Below are 21249 nucleotides of genomic sequence, written 5' to 3'. Positions count from 1 at the left end.
ATTAAGCCATACTAAAAATATTTCACCTGTTTGAGTCTATGGTATAAAATCTGTTTCTGAAGTGTTTATATCAAAAATATAAACCATCATAATTTTATCTAAGAACATTTAATTATGTTATGAAACAAGCATCATAATAATGAAGATGTCAGTCATTTTGCTAAATACTTCCTAATTCTTGATTATTTTCAAAATTAATTGAGTAACATAGACAGTGTATTTTAATAGAAATTTGGTTAGAAAATGGTTATCTTTGCAGTATCATTTTAATTCCATTTTCTTTTAACCAGGAAAGGTAAGAAACAAAGAATATCACAAGGAAATATAGTAATTAAATATTTTATTATAAAAATGTGTTTGATAATATTTAAACATTGAGATATACATATTAACCAAGGGACATATAATCAACATATTCTTGGTGTAGGTATCACACCTACTATAAATATTTAGCTCACCAAATAATATAATCATTGATTATAATGGAAAAATATATTTTATTTGCCTTCTTATAAAATATTGTGATGCGATAGTTGTTTTGATACAGCAGTGCACATCCTTATGTTGTGTTATAATGTGGCACTGGCTGATGGTAAGATTATGTGAGAGTGAAAAAAGGCAAGGACTGAGTGTGAGCATCATTCCACTAGCACACATCTTGTGATCATCGAGTTCTAAATATAAATTCATTGGAAATTCTTAAACTGAAACTGATTTTCTTTACAATAATAACTCTGTTCTTGCAATATCTGGTTGTGATCTGTGTCTAAATCTCATAATACATACACAGAAATAAGTTTAAAATCATGTTTATTTTTAAGTTATATTTTTGTGTATGTATATATATATATATATAGTTGAGCAATAGGTTCATTATAGCAGCACAGTGCATACCTTATGACAATAATCACAGTATGCTATTGATATCATCATCATTGTCATCATCATCATTATCATTGTCATGATCATGAACATCATTACCTTCAGTTAAATGTCTGTTTCTCGATGCTACATTTGGGTGAGAAATGTCTACATTAAATTGTCTCTCTTAATCTTTTAATATAATCAACTGCAACAAGACATTGAAAGGTTTGGAAAGGACTATTGCTATCAACCCATTCATGCCAATTGTCCGTTTAAACGGACACTTAATTTATAAGGGTATAAAACAAATACTTGATACAAATTGTGATTTGTGTATGATCCGTATCAAAGAATTAAATATGCTCTTAACGCGTATGCAGTCTGTATCAAATGGACTTCAATGAAATTTTTGCAGTTGTTATTTAGGTCGAAATAATCGTATCTGTGAATTTTCAGGCAATTTCATTCACTAGAAAAGTTTCAGCATGAATGGGTTAATCTCTGTAGTTTTGTGAATGTAATCTTTCAGCAGAAACAATATCGTACTTTTATAGCCTCAGGTATCTGCAGCATAACACCAGATAACAACAGTTACATGTTTTACAAGTTCATTGGCTCACTCATCTCACATATGACTCACCAAACTTATCAAAAAGCTTGTACTACTAACAAACATTCTATACAATACAGTCACTGGCATATTTTTAGGGAACTTTTCTCAGCCTGGTTTACCAAACAATTCAGTGTATAAAAAATTGTAGATCTTTATACCCTTTGAACAGCAGATTGAGAAATTAATTTTTTGTAACTAAACACTTTCAAACTTCAGACACTGATAGAATGTGTCATATAAAACATCTTTTACTCTTAGTGTTGTTGAGAAAAGTTTGTATTTTCAAAGTTATTTTGTGTTAAAGTTGTCGTATTTCGGTCAATTCAACCAATCAATGACGTGTATTCAGCTGAATAAAATTACTGCTGTTGTTTATCAACAACAACTTCCAGCGGTGTATAATTCATTTGTCACCATTATTTATGACATTTAGTTTTGAGATTATGATGCTGTGATTGTTTATTTTTAGAATGGTGTCATAAGGTAAGTGTGAGAGGCAGGATCTGGTTAGTTTAAACAAAAACAGGTAGAGTATCTTGGCTGGTTAAGGCTGGTTTAAATGCTAAAGGGTAAAGAGTTTGGTAAATAAATATCTTGTATGGTATTCCATGAATTTTGTATACAAGACATTAATATTTGAAATGAAAACTAAATTGTCATAATACTGCTCAAAGAGTAACACTGTTGCAAACTAATTTCCTACTATTTCTATTTTCTTTTGTTTTATTCTTCATGTTATAAATGAAAATGTGAATGATGAAGATGAAAATGATGACAATGATAATAGACAAGAGAACTAGCTACAAACTTTCTTGCCAAATGGTGTTGTATTGGAACAGGGGAACTTGAAGTAGATAATGCTATGAATAATAACGTGTAAATAATCGTTTAAAAACCCCTTAGGCAGAAAAAAAGTATTATATTTTTCTGATTTTCTTGGCATTTGAAAATAAGTGTAAAAACAACATTTCATATATTGGAAACTTTTCAAAAGTTACTCAAGTTACAGACCAAGTAACTTCAGAAATTGGTTGGGGTTTCTCAGTCCTTATTCAGAATTTCATAAATCAATCAGAATCTTCATTCATTAGGGTTCTACTCAATTCCCTTTTAAATGCAGCATAGTCAAAATCATCACTGAAAATAAATATATAAAATAAATAAATACTTAATAAGTAAATAAATAATACAACATGAAATGTATGAGCAAGACAGCAGTGATACCAAATAAGAACTGACTTTGACTAAGATGGCTTGCCCAGTCCATGCCAGCATATATTGTTGGTATGGGTTGGTTGATTTGACAGGAACTGGCAGGTTGGAGGGCTGTACCAGGCTCCATTGTCTTCTTTGGCATAGTTTCTATAGCTGGATACTCTTTCCAATGCCAACCACTTTACAAAATATACTGGGTGCTTGTTATTTGGCTTTAGCACTGGTTCTTTTTGTGTGGCACCAACACCAGTGGGGTCACCTAGTAACTTGCAAAAAGAAGACCTTCAGCTGGTAGAGAGAGTAGACTGACGGGAAGTGGCATTATGCTAGGTGAGAGGTTAGAACATAATAGAGGGATATAGATGAAGAAGATTCTTGGCTACCCCAGAAGGAAAAGAAAAGAGAGGAAGGAGAGAAAGAGAGAGGGAGAGAGAAATAGATGGTGTTGAAGATGCATCGAGGGCATTCAGGAACAGTAGGGGGAATATAAATAGTACAGAGTGGATAGAAGGGAGATGTTTAAAGATGGGGAAGAGGTGACTGTAGCAAGTGATGGTGAGGGAAATTGGAGTGGTTCGGTGGTGGGTACGGTAGGGCATGGAGAGTATGTGGATAGGCACGTGAAGGAGAATGGATTGACCTGCAGTGGGTGGTGATCATGGTGATGGTGGCGACGATAGTGGTGGTATGAATTATGATGATAACGATAAGAGTTTTAAAATTTAATGAAAATCAAATAATACAATAAAGAAAAATGTTCTAGAGATATCAGAAAGATATTTGCTTCAAAACAGAGCTTAGTCGCAGTATTTTTATCAAGTTCTCTTCCAAAGGAATTGCTGGAGTGTTATACCCAATTAAACAAATTCATACTCATCATCACCATCATCACCACCATTACCTATTTCTTTATTACCCACAAGGGGCTAAACACAGAGGGGACAAACAAGGACAGACATAGGTATTAAGTCGATTACATCGACCCCAGTGCGTAACTGGTGCTTAATTTATCGACCCCGAAAGGATGAAAGGCAAAGTCGACCTCGGCGGAATTTGAACTCACAACGTAACGGCAGACGAAATACCACAAAGCATTTCGCCTGGCATGCTAACGTTTCTGCCAGCTCACCACCAATATCATCACCTCTTCCTTTTCTTCTCTTTGGTATATCTTTTGGTCCTAATTCTCAGCTGTATACCTGTATTGGTATTCACTACTGAATAAGCTGGACCAGTATACAGTTTATCATTTAGCCTGTCAGACTTTGTTAGCTTCCATGCGAAGTTAACAATGGCTGAGCTGTAAATTTTATTTATTTTCATTTATTTATTTTATCAAGAAATAAAATTGATTGTCTTTTTTTCTATGGATATCTTACCTTATATGGCATCATATTCTACTTGGTTAGGTGGAATAGGGCTGTAAGAAATGAGGTGTAGCTCGTTATTTTATCATCATCATAATCATCATCGTTTAGCGTCCGCTTTCCATGCTAGCATGGGTTGGACGGTTCAACTGGGGTCTGTGAAGCCAGAAGGCTTCATCAGGCCCAGTCAGATCTGGCAGTGTTTCTACGGCTGGATGCCCTTCCTAACGCCAACCACTCCGTGAGTGTAGTGGGTGCTTTTTATATAGTTATATTTTTATATATTTTTATATATTTTATATATTTATATATGTATATATACATTTATTAATAAAACTGCAAAAAAATCACAAAAACTGTTACTCAGTGTTTGAAGTTCCCATTTGTTGGACAGTTTCAGTTGAGAATCATCCAAAATTGTCCGATGAACAGGAACATGAAACTCTCAGTAACAGCTTTTGTGATGCCGTTGCAGCTTTATTAATAAAGCATATTACTCTACCTCCGGTATTTGAGTACTGTTTTTTCCACCTTGTTTCACAATTATGTGTTTACTCTGGTATATACACATTTATGTGTATGCTGATCCCTTGGATTATAAACATGATTCCAAATTTTGACATAAGGCCTGAAAATTTGGGAGAGGGGGTTAGTTGACTACATTGACCCCCAGTGCTAAACTGGTGCATGTTTTATTGGCCGTGAAAGGATGAAAGGCAAAGGGGACCTTGGTGGAATTTGAACTCAGAACATGGAGACAGATGAAATGCCACTTAGCATTTTGCCAGGCATGCTAACAATTCTGCTAGCTTGCTGCTTTCCCTTCATCATCATCATCATCGTTTAACGTCCGCTTTCCATGCTAGCATGGGTTGGACGGTTCAACTGGGGTCTGGCAAGCCCGAAGGCTGCACCAGGCCAGTCAGATCTGGCAGTGTTTCTACAGCTGGATGCCCTTCCTAACGCCAACCACTCCGAGAGTGTAGTGGGTGATTTTATGTGCCACCGACACAGGTGCCAGACGAGGCTGGCAGACGGCCATGCTCGGATGGTGTTTTTTATGTGCCACCGACACAGGTGCCAGACGAGGCTGGCTGACGGCCACGCTTGGATGGTGTTTTCTTATGTGTCACCGACACAGGTGCCAGACGGGGCTGGCGGACGGCCACGCTCGGATGGTGTTTGTTATGTGCCCTCAGCACGGAGGCCAGTCGTTGCGGTACTGGCTACGATCACGTTCGGATGGTTTTCTTATGTGCCACCGGCACTGGTACCACAAGGATACAAATTCCATTGATGTTCATCTATTTTGATTTGGTTCGATTTGATTTGATTTGATTTGATTCGATTCTCACTTGCCTCAACAGGTCTTCACAAGTGTCACAAGAAGGAAGGTATGCACAGGTGGACTGACTACGTCCCAGGTAGGGGCCACGGATTATGGCTTCACTAGTCTTGCCGGGTCTTCTCACGCACAGCATACTTCCATAGGTCTCGGTCTCTAGTCATTTCCATGGTGAGACCTAACGTCCGAAGGTCGTGCTTCACCACTTCGTCCCAGGTTTTCCTGGGTCTACCTCTTCCACGGGTTCCCTCAACTGCTAGGGATTGGCACTTTCTCACACACCTATCTTCATCCATTCTCGCCACATGACCATACCAGCGCAATCGTCTCTCTTGCACACAACAACTGATGCTTCTTAGGTACAACATTTCTCTCAAGGTACTAACGCTCTGTCGAGTAAGTACACTGACATTACACATCCATCGGAGCATACTGGCTTCGTTCCTCACAAGCTTACGCATGTCCTCAGCAGTCACGGCCCATGTTTCACTGCCATGTAGCATAGCTGTTCGTACACATTATTATAATAATAATTTCTCATATTAGCACTTGGTCACAAATTATGAGAATGGGAACAATTAAACTGAATCCTGTTCTTTACTGATATTTTATTTTAATGACCCATAAGGATTAAAGGAAAAATTAATCCATGTGGGATCTAAACTCAGGCATAAAGGGTCATAATTGAATAGGCTAAGGCATTCTGCCTGGAATTCAATCAGGACCACTGTTCTTAAACCCCTTATGTTATATTAATAAAAAACAGAATAAGGTTAACTGTCCTAAAGGTAAGGGGCAACTGGTTAGAACTAGAGGTATTTCCACCAAAAGTTCTCCCCTTCTTTATCAATGTAAAGAGACTTAGATATAAATTTCAGAGTTCATTTTCCTAAGCTGTTATTAGTTGGTGATAAAGTGTGTATACAATACTAGCAGTATCGCCCGGCGTTGCTCGGGTTTGTAAGGGAAATAACTATATAAGCATTTTTAGAGAGTTATAGCAAAAAAATGCATTAAAAACGGGAAAAAATTATGGTAAATTTTTTTTTAAATCGTTGACTCATCGTAGATATTTTTAGAGAGTTACTTCCCTTATATAATAGCGAAAAAAATGCATCAAAATGGAAAAAAATGATGGTAATTTTTTTTTTAAATCGTAGACTCATCGTAAACTCACACTAATACCCAGAAGGGCTCGATATGAATCACGACTATAAGATACCCGGTTTTGGTTAAACTGCACCGCAAAATGTGGGAGTAGTTAGGAATCTAAATCGTAGGAGACAGACACACAACTTGACTATTATACATAAAGATATCACCATTCTTTCCAAATTTGAATTATTTATGAGGCAGGCTAAATATGTTCAGATTTGACTTTGCCACTTATTTTCTTATTCCTTTTGATTTTGGTAAATCTAAAACTAATAACCTGAAAAGAAGAAAGTTGTTATAGTTATGATGGTGATGGTGGTAGTGATCAACTGTTTTTATATCAGGGATCAAGATATAAAAGACCAACTAATTTTTTGTTTTTATGTTCAAAACACATAAGGAAATATTTCAGCATGTAAATATTAATAATTTAAATTTGACATTCAGATTTTAAAACATTTTAATATAAGTCTAAATTCCATTTATGGTTTTAAAAATTTCTTTTGGTTTTAGTTTTTTTTCTGCTCAGTTTATTTTAGAAAAGTCATATTTTGTCCATTCATTAGAAATTTTATGTCCCACCTTGCAAAAAAAAAAAAAAAAAGTTGCAAAAAAATTTAATTTGAATTAAATTGAAATAGTCATCTTAATGTGAGATCAATTATCAATTTTAGTTTTGACATCTTTTATAACTTTTTTTAGTAACTTATTTCAAATTCCATTTTCACATCATTTTAATTTACCCAAGCAACTACCCAATCCCACACTTCATGCTAAAAAAAAAAGAAAAAGAAAAAAAACTGGATAAAGATGGAAATTGAACTGAAATTTCGTATACCTGAAGTCTGTAACAGAATCATGTCTGAACTTTTAATTAGCATTATTTAAGAATCTAAAATCCTACTCACTCATCTTTATGGATTTTTCCTCCACAATTCCAAAGACATGGTAGGTATGAATGATGAGTTTGACCCCTTCGTTGTCTGGTGATATCTTGAATTGTTAGATCGGACTGGACAAACAAATGAAATGCCACATCAGATACTATTTTCTTGTCTTTGACACACCTGTAACGATATAAAGAACGTCCTACTGAATTGCAAAGTATTTTCAAGCCAATTTTGGCAAATACACTTTTAACCCTTTCATTACAAACCCGGCTGAAACCGGCTCTGGCTCTGTAGTACAAATGTCTTGTTTTCATTAGTTTTGAATTAAAATCTTCCACCAAACTTTAGTCACAATTTATGTTCCTAACACTAACTTAATGATAATCTAAATTATTTTACTAAATTCTTTGTTATATATAAAATAACAGAAAGAAACACAGAGCATCTCAAAATAAATACGGTAATGAAAGGGTTAATTCTGTTTTTTCTTTCTTCCTTTCTATCAATACTTGAACTTGGTACTTATAGATTTTAGTTAGTACAATAGAATAAAACAATAAATTCAAAGATAGGTAGTTGTAGTCTGTGGCAGCAAAAATCTATTCAATAAATTATACAAAATGGAAAAATTTTGGTCAGCCCCGGATCAGGGTACTAGTCAAGAGCATCCTGATTATGGGTCAAATAGTAGAAGATGGTCATGTAGCTAAGGTATACAGGATCCAGAGGAGAGCTGGTACCTAGACAAGTACCAAACAGACCTACTAGTGTGCAGACATGGACTTAGGTCATGTGAATCAGTTGCCCTGCCTAAGAGTTCAATAGATCCTGTGCTTCCAGAATACTCTCAGGTGAGTAGGAAACTTGTGGAGTAAATTGTAAATAAACAAGAAGAAAGCAATGAGAAACTACTGTTGTATTTTTCCAAAGGAAAACCATGACGTTTTAGTCTTTGGTTTGGAACTCCTTGATTGCTGATGCCTCTGGGCATGGCACGTGATGAGAGAAAAAAGTATGACAATCATCAAAGGAACTTGTGTGTGATTACTTGATCTATAGTCAAAGCTATTTCAATTCAAAGCCTACTGTCAAAAAAAAAAAAAAAGTAACTATATAGCCCTAGATATGCAAAAGCTAGAATAGTGGGTGCTGAAACATCTTTGATTGTGGATCTGCTTAATCAGGGTTGACTTGGGGCTAAATAACAACATTAAAACCAATAATGTGATAGTTATATAAAAATGTGATGGTCCATGGCTCAGTGGTTAGAGAATTGGCCTCACAATCATGAGGAAGTGAGTTCAATTCCCAAGCCAGGCTGTGTGTTGTGTTCTTGAGCAAAACATTTCATTTCATGTGCTCCAGATTACTCAACTATAGAAATGAGTTGCTATATCACTGATGCCAAACTGTATTGGCCTTTGCCTTTCCCTTGGATAACATTGGTGGCGTGGAGAGGAGAAGCCGGTATGCATGGGCGACTGCTGGTCTTCTATAAAGCAACCTTGCCTGCGCTTGTGCCACAAAGGTGCAATTCCATGGTCATTCATGACTGAAGGGGGTCTTTACCCTTTATATAAAAATAGTATGCTAGCTATGTGACACTCTCAATCATTAAATGATATAAAACATGTATAACGCATTTAGCCAATAGTCTTAAAAGTTTTACAATATAGAGCAAAGGAGAAAAAAAATACATTAAACTTACTCATTTAGAAAGTTTTTTAGTGGAACCAGTCTGGAAGCAACAACACTTGGATTGTAATTTCTTCTGAACAAGTAGTTTGGTGGAAGAACTGGGATGTTGCTGAAATAAAAAATATCAAATAAATAAAATAAGCATAATAAAATAAAAAGATACCATATATACTCGTGTAAAAGTCGAATTTTTTAGTCTATTTTTTAAGGTCAATTTTATGGGGTTGACTATTGCATGGATGTTACTTTTGAGGGGCTGAAATTCATGCTAGAATCTGAAGTACCATATTAGCAGCAGAAGCCCAACTGGTCTCTAAGCGAATAAAAACAAAAACATAATGAATTACAGTAATATTGCTAATTCTATGAATCAAAACACACGTCCTAATAAATAACAAAACCCATAAACAAGACCGTGTTGCTCTTATAAATATTTACACTTTCTCTTTTATTTGTATCCATCAAACTTAACAGATTAGCTGAGTAAAATCAATTTCGCCTGGCCCCCGTGCCGGTGGCACGTAAAACGCACCATCCGATCGTGGCCATTTGCCAGACTCGTCTGGCACCTGTGCCCGTGGCACGTAAAAAGCACCCACTACACTCACGGAGTGGTTGGCGTTAGGAAGGGCATCCAGCCGTAGAAACATTGCCAGATCAGACTGGGCCTGGTGCAGCCTTCTGGCTTCCCAGACCCCAGTTGAACCGTTCAACCCACACTAGCATGGAAAGCAGATGCTAAACGATGATGATGATGATGATGAATTATGGTATATTATCACTGGTAACATATCTTCCCTGTACTGGCATGCCACTACCTACCGTAATCCGATGCATATAGCTGGTACCTACTTGGCATGTTTTACATTACACTAATGTTGTTCTGTTGTTCGTGAAATACGAGGGGGTTCAACTTTTACATGAGATTGACTATTACTCGAGTATTTAGGGTAAATAACAAGTTTAAACCAAGAATGACATTGCTGTTAAATGAAATGTTTCATATAGCTGTAACTGTATGAGACCCCCTTTGGTCATGACTGACCGTGGGATTGCACCTAGAAAGTTACCCTCCCAGGCACAAGTCCGGGCAAGGTTGTTTATAGAAGACCAGCACTCGCTCATGCATACCGGCCTCCCCTCTCCATGCCACTGATATTATCCAAGGGAAAGGCAAAGACCGATACAGCTTGGCACCAATGACGTTGCAACTCATTTCTACAGCTGAGTGAACTGGAGCAACATGAAATAAAGTGTCTTGCTCAAGAACACAACACGCAGCCCAGTCCGGGATTTGAACTCACAACCTCACGATCGTAAGCTTGACGCTCTAACTACTGCGCCATGGGCCTTCACTATACTTCTAAATGCACATGCACTTCCTCTCTTATTTTTTTCCTCTCTCTCCATTTTCCTTTCTTCTATCTTTCTTATTTTCACCTTATCTTCCTCACTACCATCAACCACTGCTGATGCCACCACCACAAATACTGGAACCACTTCTAACAATGCTGCCCCCCAACAACAATAACAACAACGAAAATAACACTATTCTCAACAATAGGTTCATTGTTATTTTTTCACCCTTGAATTGTTTACAAATGTATAGTTTCATATTTATATAAATAAGCGAAAAATATACCCTAAAAAATAACCTCATTATTTATAGAATCTATTCATATTAGTTGGGGTGAACTTTCATTGAAGTATCAAATGAAGAAAAGATACCTTGTTAAATAATCTGAGTGGTAAGAGAGGAGGGAGAGAAGGAGTGTGTGAGAAAAAGAGAGTGTGTTTGCGAGAGAGGAGAAAGAGAAAGACAGAGGGAGACAGAAAGAGACAGGATAAGTGAGAGAAAAACCCCTATTGCTGTGATTTTTGTGGGTTTTTTTTATATCATTTAGAATAGGGGGGGGGGGCTTTTCAAAGCCTCGAAGCAAGGCTTATGACAAGTGGGATTCAGCTGGTACTTCTGTCCTAGGAAGAGCTTATAGATCAAAGAAAGAGCCAGTGAATTTCTTGGTGTGGCCTGAAAGCAGACACATTAAACATTGCAAAATTTCTCTTGGAGGACTTGCCTCTGAGAACTGATAGAAGAGAGGAAACCTTTCCACAGTACTTTCAACAGAATGGAGTTTACTAAAGGCACCCAGAAGCTTGATGGTGGAGTTAAATCTGGAGTAAGATCAAGCCTTCCATTTAAGAAGAATAAGAACAAAGATGGTTTCTCTGATGGATTTAGACGTGGATTCCATCGACCAAATTTCACTCTCAAAGCTTTAACATGAAGCTGTGAGTGAAGATATTTGCTCAAGGTGCCACACAATAGGATTGAATCCCAAACAGTAGTGGTGGATCTCTGTCATTCAATAATGAAGATTCAGTTAATTGATCAACTTAATTACTGGCTCCTGAATTAACTCGTAAGTGGCCGAGTATTCCACAGTTACATGTCACATGTAATCATAGCAATTCTCAGACAGCCTGTACCTTTGAATCACAGTTCCATTCCTCCTGACGGGCTTCTATTTAATTTCTAAATAGGAATCCATTGAATTTTACTCACAAGATATGGCTTGACCAAAGTTATCATCATCATCATCATCATCGTTTAACGTCCACTTTCCAAGCTAGCATGGGTTGGATGTATGACTGAGGGCTGGCGAACCAGATGGCTGCACCAGGCTTCAATCTTGATCTGGCAGAATTTCTACAGCTGGATGCCCTTCCTAACACCAACCACTCCGAGAGTGTAGTGGGTGCTTTTACATGCCACCAGCACAGGGCCAGTCAGGCAGTACTGGCAATGACCTTGCTCGAATCTTTTACACATGCCACCGGCACAGGTGCCAGTAAGGTGATGCTGGTAATGATCATGCTCGAATGGTGTCTTTTACATGAAGATATTATTTTCTCAAGATCCTATATGGAGGTGCATGGCTGAGTGGTTAGGTTGCTGGACATGATTGTAAGACTGTGGCTTCAATTCTTGGACCAAGCAATGCATTGTATTCTTGAGCAAAACACTTCATTTCATGTTGCTCCAGTCCACTCAGCTGGCAAAAATGAGTATTCCTGTGATGGACTGCTATCCTGTTCAGCTGGGAGTATTCATGTTGGAGAATCTGTGAACACAGCCCTATGATGCTTTGTATTGGGATTGAACCCACGACCTTGTGGCTGTGAAGCAAACTTCTTAACCACACAGCCACATCTGTACACAATTTGCTGAGTGAACACCAGATGATGAGAACTGGATAATGTAGTTCTATATGTATACTATCATACAAATGACTAAAAAAGACTGGGATAGTCATGGCTGGAGGGTCTTTGATTATAGTTCTGCTCTATCAATACTGTCTCAAGAACTAAACAACAATAAAAACAACAACTACAAATATAACAATGCCCTGAAACAAATATCTCAACATTACCATCATTGATTGGTCTTTTCAATCAGGGTTGATCTGGGACTAAACAAGCAACAAAAACAACAACAATCCTTTCTACAATAGGTACAAAGCCTGAAATTTATGAGGGAAGGGGTTAGTCAATTACATCAGCCCCTATGTTCAGTTGGTACTTATTTCATTGAGTTTGAAATGATGAAAGGCAAAGTTGACCATGGTGGAATTTGAACTCAGAATGTAAAGATGGGTGAAATGCCACTAAGCACTTTGTCCAGTGTGCTAACAATTCTGCCAGCTTGCAACCTTACAAAAACAACAACAACAATAACAGCAAATCACACACATACATATTTAGGCATATTTGACTGTAACAACCACAATCACAGCTGCAACACATGCATTTATATGCATGCACATGCAAGAAAATGGAAATACATGCACCCTAACACATGCACATGCTTTTAAAATCTCTAATTATAAGTATAAGTCAAAGAAGCAGCCTCTTCGTGGTCATTTGGCTTGCTAGAAATAGGAGTCAAATTCCCCACATATCATACCATACTATTTTAAATAAAGAAAGGACACATTAGACAATATAAATATAATAAATGCGCCCTTTTTAAAGCCTAGCCAGGCTCATGGGCCCAGTTTCCCGGTTTCTATGGCGTATGTGTTTCCCAGCTGGACGGGATGCCAGTCCATTGCAGCGTTACTCAATTTTGCCAGCTGAGTGGACTGGAGCAACGTGAAATGAAGTGTTTTGCTCAAGAACACAATGCGTTGCCCAGTCCAGGAATCGAAACCACAATCTTATGATCATGATACTGACACCCTAACCACTAAACCACATGCCTCCACTAAATAAATGCGCCCTTTTAAAGCCTAGCCAGGCTCATGGGCTAGGTCTCCTGGTTTCAATGGTATATGTGTTCCCTAGCTGGGCAGGACGCCAGTCCATCGCAACGTTACCCATTTTTGCCAGCTGAGTGGACTGGAGCAACGTGAAATGAAGTGTTTTGCTCAAGAACACAATGCGTCGCCCGGTCCAGGAATCGAAACCACAATCTTACAATCATGGTGCTGACACCCTAACCACTAAGCCACGCACTTCCACATTAGACAATATAGTTATATATTAATCTAAAAAAATGGGATGGTTATAACTGGAATGTCTTTGGTTATAGTTTTATTTGATTAAGGTTGATCTGGAGTTAAACTTCAAGTATAACAGTAACAACAACATCTTTAACAACAATCACAAGAACAAAAGCTATTTCTTCAATATACATTAAAAATTCCAGACAAAAAAGAACAATTTAAATGTTTTGCATACGAGGTAAGATACTCCCAACGAAGAATTCTGCGAAGCCACTTGAATTCCTTGAAACTTCGATATACTCCTCTTGAAGACCTCAGAGGAAACGCTGAACTTGCATTCTGGGAAATATAAAATAAAATGTATGAAATAACATGAAACTATCTGCTTTGTATTTTATTAACAATATTGTACTGTACAGCAATTTTCAACCTTTTCAATTCACAGCAGACTGCTATGGCACTCCATTCACTTTTTTTTATTATACACACACACACAAAAGAAACCAAAAATGCTTATGTTAATGAAGCATATACTAACTTTATAGCATTGCAATTGCTTACTCTTCTAAGTGAGTCTTACCTGGTGGTACCAATTTAAAGCTAAGTAGACTGAGCCATTTGAAAGTTAAGTATTTGTTGGTTATGGGCACTTAAGGCGGCAAGCTGGCAGAAATGTTAGCACGCCAGGCGAAATGCTTGACGGTATTTCGTCTGCTGCTATGTTCTGCGTTCAAATTCTGCCGAGGTCGACTTTACCTTTCATCCTTTCGGGGTCGATAAATTAAGTACTGGTTATGCACTGGGGTCGATGTAATCGACTTAATCTGTTTGTCTGTCCTTGTTTGTCCCTTCTGTGTTTAGCCCCTTGTGGGTAGTAAAGAAATAGGTATTTCGTCTGCCACTATGTTCTGCATTCAAATTCCGCCGAGGTCGACTTTACCTTTCATCCTTTCGGGGTCAATAAATTAAATACTGGTTACACACTGGGGTCGATGTAATCGACTTAATCCGTTTGTCTGTCCTTGTTTGTCCCCTCTGTGTTTAGCCCCTTGTGGGTAGCAAAGGAATAGGTTATGGGCACTAAGCAAAAGAGGTAACAGAACTGCTATCTCTTTTATAAGTTAATGAAAGGAGTGAGCAAGCTTCCTATGGCTGTGAAGTCTGATGTCATTGATGTTTTGATTGAACGTCTGTAAGTTGCTGTCCACATGGAAAACATGCTTGGAAAGAGAATACCTGAGAATTGCAGTTCTTGGAAGGAAGGGTGTAAGAGCAGGATTCAGTAAGACTAAAATACAACAAGGACAGTGAAAGGAAGCAAAGGGCTACTGCAGTGAATGAGTTAGTGTGGAAAGTAAGTAAAACTTTTATAGTTTATTGAAACGATAGAAAATACAAGGAGGGGGGGGGGAACAGTGGTACATCAAGTTTTTGTTATTGTTGCTTAACTTCAAGTCAGAGCTGATTAAGCAGCCCTATTTATCAAAAGTCTGAAGTAATATTACCAATTCTATGCTTCAATACACACATCCTAGTAAATAACAAGACCATGTCTTTTCCTATGTGAAGGGAAACTAGAACCATGTTCGGCAAGCTGGCAGAAACGTTAGCGCACCGGACGAAGTGCTTAGCGGTATTTTGTCTGTCGTTACGTTCTGAGTTCAAATTCCGCTGAGGTCGACTTTGCCTTTCATCCTTTCGGGGTCGATAAATAAAGTACCAGTTTTGCACTGGGGTCGATGTAATCGACTTAATCCGTTTGTCTGTCCTTGTTTGTCCCCTCTATGTTTAGCCCCTTGTGGGCAGTAAAGAAATATATTTACCCCTTTAACTGTGAAATTTTATGGTTATTCCAGTAATGATGTTAAACATCTACCAAAAAATAAAATTGATATTTCCTGCAAGACATGTTGCCTCAATAAACTTGTCATATACTCTTTACTTGTTTCAGTCATTTGACTGTGGCCATGCTGGAGCACCACCTTTAGTCGAGCAACTCGACCCCAGGACTTATTCTTTGTAAGCCTAGTACTTATTCTATCGGTCTCTTTTGCCGAACCACTAAGTTACAGGAACGCAAACACACCACCATCGGTTGTCAAGCAGACACACAAACATATACACACACATACATATATATATATATATACATATATATGACAGGCTTATTTTCAGTTTCCATCTACCAAATCCACTCACAATGCTTTGGTTGGCCTGAGGCTATAGTTGAAGGCACTTGCCCAAGGTGCCACACAGTGGGACTGAACCTGGAATCATGTGCTTAGTAAGCAAACTACTTACCACACAGCCACTCCTGCACCTATATCAACAAAATTTGTTGCATACATGACATTCTTCGACAAAATATAAATTGGTATATAAAATTATTTTCTGTAGTTAAGGGTGATGAAATATTGAGTGGATGTGTCTGATTTTTGCTGTAAGGATGTTCCTTGACTACGTCCTTGCTCACTGCTATCAGAGATGGCTATCTGCAAGTGGGTTGGAGTGGCTGTAGAAGCCCTGCCAAATCAGATTGGATCCTGGTGTAGCTCCCAAGTTTATCATTTTTCAGTCAAACCGTCCAACCCATGCCAGTATGGAAAACGGACATTAAATGGTGATGATGATGATGATGAATATGTATATATACACAGAGGTTGGACAAAATAATGGAAATATCTAGCATTATAGTATCATAATTTTGACATATCTATAAAACGGCCAAAAGCTTGTTTATTTTCATGTTTTTTGATTTATTATTAGTGTTGCTTAATATGTTTTGCTAAAATTGCTGTTTCTTTTCAGATATCATCAGAAAAAGGTAATTGAAATTCATTAAAGTGACAGATCTATTGGGCTTTCAAAGAGGTCAAATTGTTGGTGCTCATATGGCAGGCGCTAGCATAACGAAAACAGCTGAAATGTTTGATGTATTAAGAAGTACTTTCTTGAAAGTAATGACAGCCTTTGAGAAAGAGGGAAAAACCTCCTTGTTGAAACAAAATTCTGAAAGGAAACCAAAACTTTCAGATAGGGACCGTCGGACTCTTATGCAAATTTCAATTAATTTTAAATCTAACAAAGGATTTAGTAAAATAACTTAGTTATCATTCAGCTAGTGTTAGGAACATAAATTGTGACAAAGGTTTGGTGGAAGATTTTAATTCAAAACTTATGAAAACTAGACATTTGGTCTACAGAGCCAGGGCCAGTTTCAGCCAGGTTGGTAATGAAAGGGTTAAATGATGATGATGATGATGATGATGATGACGATAATGATGAAAAACTGTAAAGGTAGAAAAGTGAAAAGCATAAGAGAAAGTAAGATAGATCTATAAAGTATTAAGACTTACATTAGTGATGATCTCATATCGTGTGTATTGAGGTCTGTTATTTTTGTAAACGGTCTTTGGATTTGTTACAAGAAAGTCAGCACGATCCTGCAATAAAGGTAGCAGATAGGAAATATAAATAAATGCTTGTAATGATTAATAATTATTCATTATGATTAGAAAAGAACAGGAGCTGTCAGTGTTAGCATTGAATCTATTGAAGAAATGCATATGTATGTACGCCAGCTCTGTCTGGCACCTGTGCGGGTGGCACGTAAAAAGCACCCACTACACTTACGGAGTGGTTGGCGTTAGGAAGGGCATCCAGCCGTAGAAACACTGCCAGATCTGACTGGGCCTGACGAAGCCTTCCAGCTTCACAAACCCCAGTTGAACCGTCCAACCCATGCTAGCATGGAAAGCGGACGCTAAATGATGATGATGATGATAATGATGTGTGTGTGTGTGTATGTGTGTATGTGTGCATGTGCACTCATGCATACATATATGCACACAAACAGATACACAAACATCTATTGAGCAAATCGTAGGATGCTACTAATTGCTGATTCTGTTCGGCTAGTCCTGCAAAATCAGCAATTTTTCTAATGGAGACGTAACCCAATGTCAGCAGGTGCATATTACTGCGGATGACACACTTAGGGGTCAGTCTCACTATCTGGTGAAGACTTAGTCCGCCATCACGCCGGTTGCTATACAAAAAGGAAGAGGAAGTGGTATCTGGGAGATGAAGAATTTTCCTTGCCCCTACGTGAATGGCCGTGTCTAGTCACTGGAGAATTCCTCTTGGCAGCAGCCCCTGCATGAGACTATAAAATAGTCTCGGCAGGTAATAGTGCTGTACAAGGGATCACCACCACCACCACCACCACCACCACCACCACCACCACTGTTAACGGTTTTATAGCAGTTATCTCAACATGTATTTCTAATCAGTATGTCTTTACTACCTCTGAAGAGATTCATCTTATAATGATTTTAATTTTATAAATTAATTATCTAAAGATTTCCGAATCAAAACAGCTGTCAGAGATGTCATATTTTATAATTAATAAATAATTTTATTAATTACCTCTCCATTTTCTCTTTATCCTTTATATATATATCATCATCATCATCGTTTAACGTCCGTTCTCCATGCTAGCATGGGTTGGACGGTTCGACCGGGGATCTGGGAAGCCAGAAGGCTGCACCAGGCTCCGGTCTTATCTGGCAATGTTTCTACAGCTGGATGCCCTTCCTAACGCCAACCACTCCGTGAGTGTAGTGGGTGCTTTTTACGTGCCACCTGCACTGGTGCCAGGCGAGGCTGGCATCGGCCACGGTCGGATTGGTGCATTTTACGTGCCACCTGCACGGAAGCCAGTCGAGGCAGCACTGGCTTCGGCCACGATTCGGATGGTGCTTTTTACGTGCCACCGACATTATATATATATAATACAGTTCTATAGTTAAGAGATGAGGAATTATGTACATTATTTACGTTATTTACGTTTGCCGGATATTTGTCCTCGTCCTGTTTGTTGTTAACACATTTTGGCTGATATACCCTCCAGGCTTCATCAGGTGTCTTGGGGAAATTTCAAACCAGAGTTCTCATTTCTAAGGTATTTTTCAATGTAATTATTATTATTAATGCAAATAATATATATATGTAGGTATATATATATGTTTGTGTGTACATAAAGTGTTGGCCAAAAGTCACCTGACAGTAAATCAAAATCCATAAATACTTAATATTCAATTTTATTCATTCATTTCAGTTATAAATGTTTAATAATTGAATGCTGTGAGTTAAATTCACTGTTTTTCTTTTCAACACTTGTCTAGTTATTAGTGAAGTCTCATATAAAATAATTTTTTGTTTAATCTTGGAATTGAATGGTTTTTTTATTTACTGACAGGTGACTTTTGGCCAACCCTGTATATATATATATATATATATATAACAAAGTGGAGTTGTAAGGTACTGCATGATTTTCGGGACTTGTGTGATTATATTTAACAAAGTGGAGTTGTAAGGTACCGTATGATTTTCGGGACTCGTGTGATGTTTATATATAACAAAGTGCCCAATATTTTAATGAACTTGTTATACTTTTTTATGTTCTTAACATGTTCTTGTTACCAAAGAATGTATATATGTATTGTGGTATTTTGCGACAACCAATAATTGTCACAAATAATTAACAACCAATAATTAACACATGTGACAACCAATAATTAACACAACCAAACTTTTAACACAAACACACACACACACACACACACACAATAGGCTTCTTTCAGTTTCCATCTACCAAATCCACTCACAAGGCTTTGTTTAGCCTGAGGCTATAGTAGAAGACACTTATTCAAGGTGCCACATACTGGGACTGAACCCAGAACCATGTGGTTGGTAAGCAAGCTACTTACCACACAGAAACTCCTTTGTTTTTGTATGTGGTTTACAAGATTGTTTATGTGAATTCGTGTGTTGAAGCATATTTTATTGTGATCTGAGGAGGGTCATTCTCTTTTAGTGCCTTATTAATTTAACAGACCAATTTCCACTCATTTCCTTATTAGTTTTACTAAAATTTTTGTTGTGACTTGCAACCTTTACAGTAGTCCCCAGACACAATAATATATATATGTGTGTGTGTGTGTATGTGTGTGTATATGAATGTATGTATATTCATATATATATATATAAATAATAATAATAATAATATGAGAGAATATTATTCCAAACTTACAAGGAAAAATTCAATTCAGAAATACTAAATCAAATTTCACAAAATATAATATATATATATAAATTAGAAAAAAACCCACCTTTTATCAATTCAATAATGAAAAATTAAATTATACCAATTAGAAAAATCACATATTAAAATATATTCCTTTCTAGATGGTATAGGAATATCCTTCAAAGATGAATTCCAAAAAAGTGGTTCTATTTTACCTGTAAGTTCCATAACCGACGAAAATAAGGGTAAACTCTCAGAAACGTTAGTTATAAATATAATATAAAAATAATAATAATAGTATGAGGGAATATTATTCGAAACTTACAGGGAAAAATTCAATTTAGAAATACTAAATCAAATTTCGCAAAATATATATATATATATAAATTAGAAAAAAACCCACCTTTTATCAATTCAATAATGAAAAATTAAATTATACCAATTAGAAAAATCACATATTAAAATATATTCCTTTCTAGATGGTATAGGAATATCCTTCAAAGATGAATCCAAAAAAGTGGTTCTATTTTACCTGTAAGTTCCATAACCGACGAAAATAAGGGTAAACTCTCAGAAACGTTAGTTATAAATATAATATAAAAATAATAATAATAGTATGAGGGAATATTATTCGAAACTTACAGGGAAAAATTCAATTTAGAAATACTAAATCAAATTTCGCAAAATATAATATATATATACGTTTTATTTACTATTTTGCAAATTACTTAATCATTGTTATATGTTCTATCATATATTTAATCTTTCTATAATATGTAATTTTTCTAATTGGCATAATTTAATTTTTCATTAGTGAATTGATAAAAGGTGTTTTTTCTTTCTTTTATTTATGTATATATATGAATGTATGTATATTCACTTGTAGGAGACTGTAGTTTTGTAAAGGGAATGCATCTGTCTTCAAGAAAAGAAAAATTTGGTTCAACTTTTGTTTTGATGTAAACCTTTAAATTTGTTGAATTTAAAATTTAGCATAAACTTACCACTTCTGGGCATTCGGAATTAAGTTTTTCTTGTTCTTCTAAGAGACTTCCATATGTAGCCATGGCACTTGGTTCTGATAGAAAAGTAAGTTCTTTCCTCTTGAGCTAAAACTTAGGAAATGATTTCTGTGTCTGTTGAATGAATGAAAGAAAGAAGGAGATGAAGAAAAAAAAAATGCAAGGACAATTGAGTGAGGGAATGAGTGCAGCTTCTAAAAGCTAACCAAAAAGTCAAAGGATAGACAAATGCTCTTTTATGAATATGGTAAACAACCCCTCCTCCCATACCAATAAACTGAGGTCCTCCTCTTCCTCCTCCTCCTCGCCGCCACTGCCACCACCACCGCCACCACCACCGCCACCACCACCGCCACCGCCACCACCCCCGCCACCATCACCGCCACCACCACCGCCACCACCACCAACCACCACCACCACCCCACCACCACCACCACCGCCACCACCACCGCCACCACCACCGCCGCCGTCGCAGCTGGTACGG

At 37.1% G+C, this 21249-nt stretch overlaps 1 protein-coding gene across 2 annotated transcripts; it reads right to left on the bottom strand.

Annotated features, from left to right (window-relative positions):
* Nucleotides 1–361: 361 nt before the first annotated feature.
* LOC118766202 (sorting nexin-10B-like) lies at nt 362–20945 on the bottom strand. Of its 2 annotated transcripts, XM_036509490.1 has the most exons (7): nt 20748–20945; nt 17012–17098; nt 13891–13994; nt 9158–9256; nt 7468–7626; nt 4072–4112; nt 362–2614 (listed from the first exon to the last, which is right to left on the bottom strand). In XM_036509490.1, the coding sequence occupies exons 1-6, from the start codon at nt 20808–20810 to the stop codon at nt 4073–4075; spliced, it is 552 nt and encodes a 183-aa protein (XP_036365383.1). In that variant the 5' UTR covers nt 20811–20945; the 3' UTR covers nt 362–2614; nt 4072. The 2 variants fall into 2 exon arrangements, with proteins under 2 accessions (XP_036365383.1, XP_036365380.1); XM_036509487.1 differs by lacking the exon at nt 4072–4112.
* Between the last annotated feature and the right edge of the window lie 304 nt (nt 20946–21249).

The sequence above is a fragment of the Octopus sinensis genome, linkage group LG1, assembly GCF_006345805.1.
Source record: "Octopus sinensis linkage group LG1, ASM634580v1, whole genome shotgun sequence".
In the NCBI taxonomy this organism is placed as follows: Eukaryota; Metazoa; Mollusca; class Cephalopoda; order Octopoda; family Octopodidae; genus Octopus; species Octopus sinensis.
This window is presented reverse-complemented; position numbering and strand designations above follow the sequence as displayed.

Coding starts and splice junctions, on each gene's coding strand:
- LOC118766202 (XM_036509487.1), bottom strand. CDS start 20,810: ATGGCTACATATGGAAGTCTCTTAGAAGAACAAGAAAAACTTAATTCC. Junction 13,995..17,011: donor GATATGAGATCATCACTAAT/GTAAGTCTTAAT, acceptor TATATTTCCCAG/AATGCAAGTTCAGCGTTTCC. Junction 9,257..13,890: donor CGTTGGGAGTATCTTACCTC/GTATGCAAAACA, acceptor TTTTTATTTCAG/CAACATCCCAGTTCTTCCAC.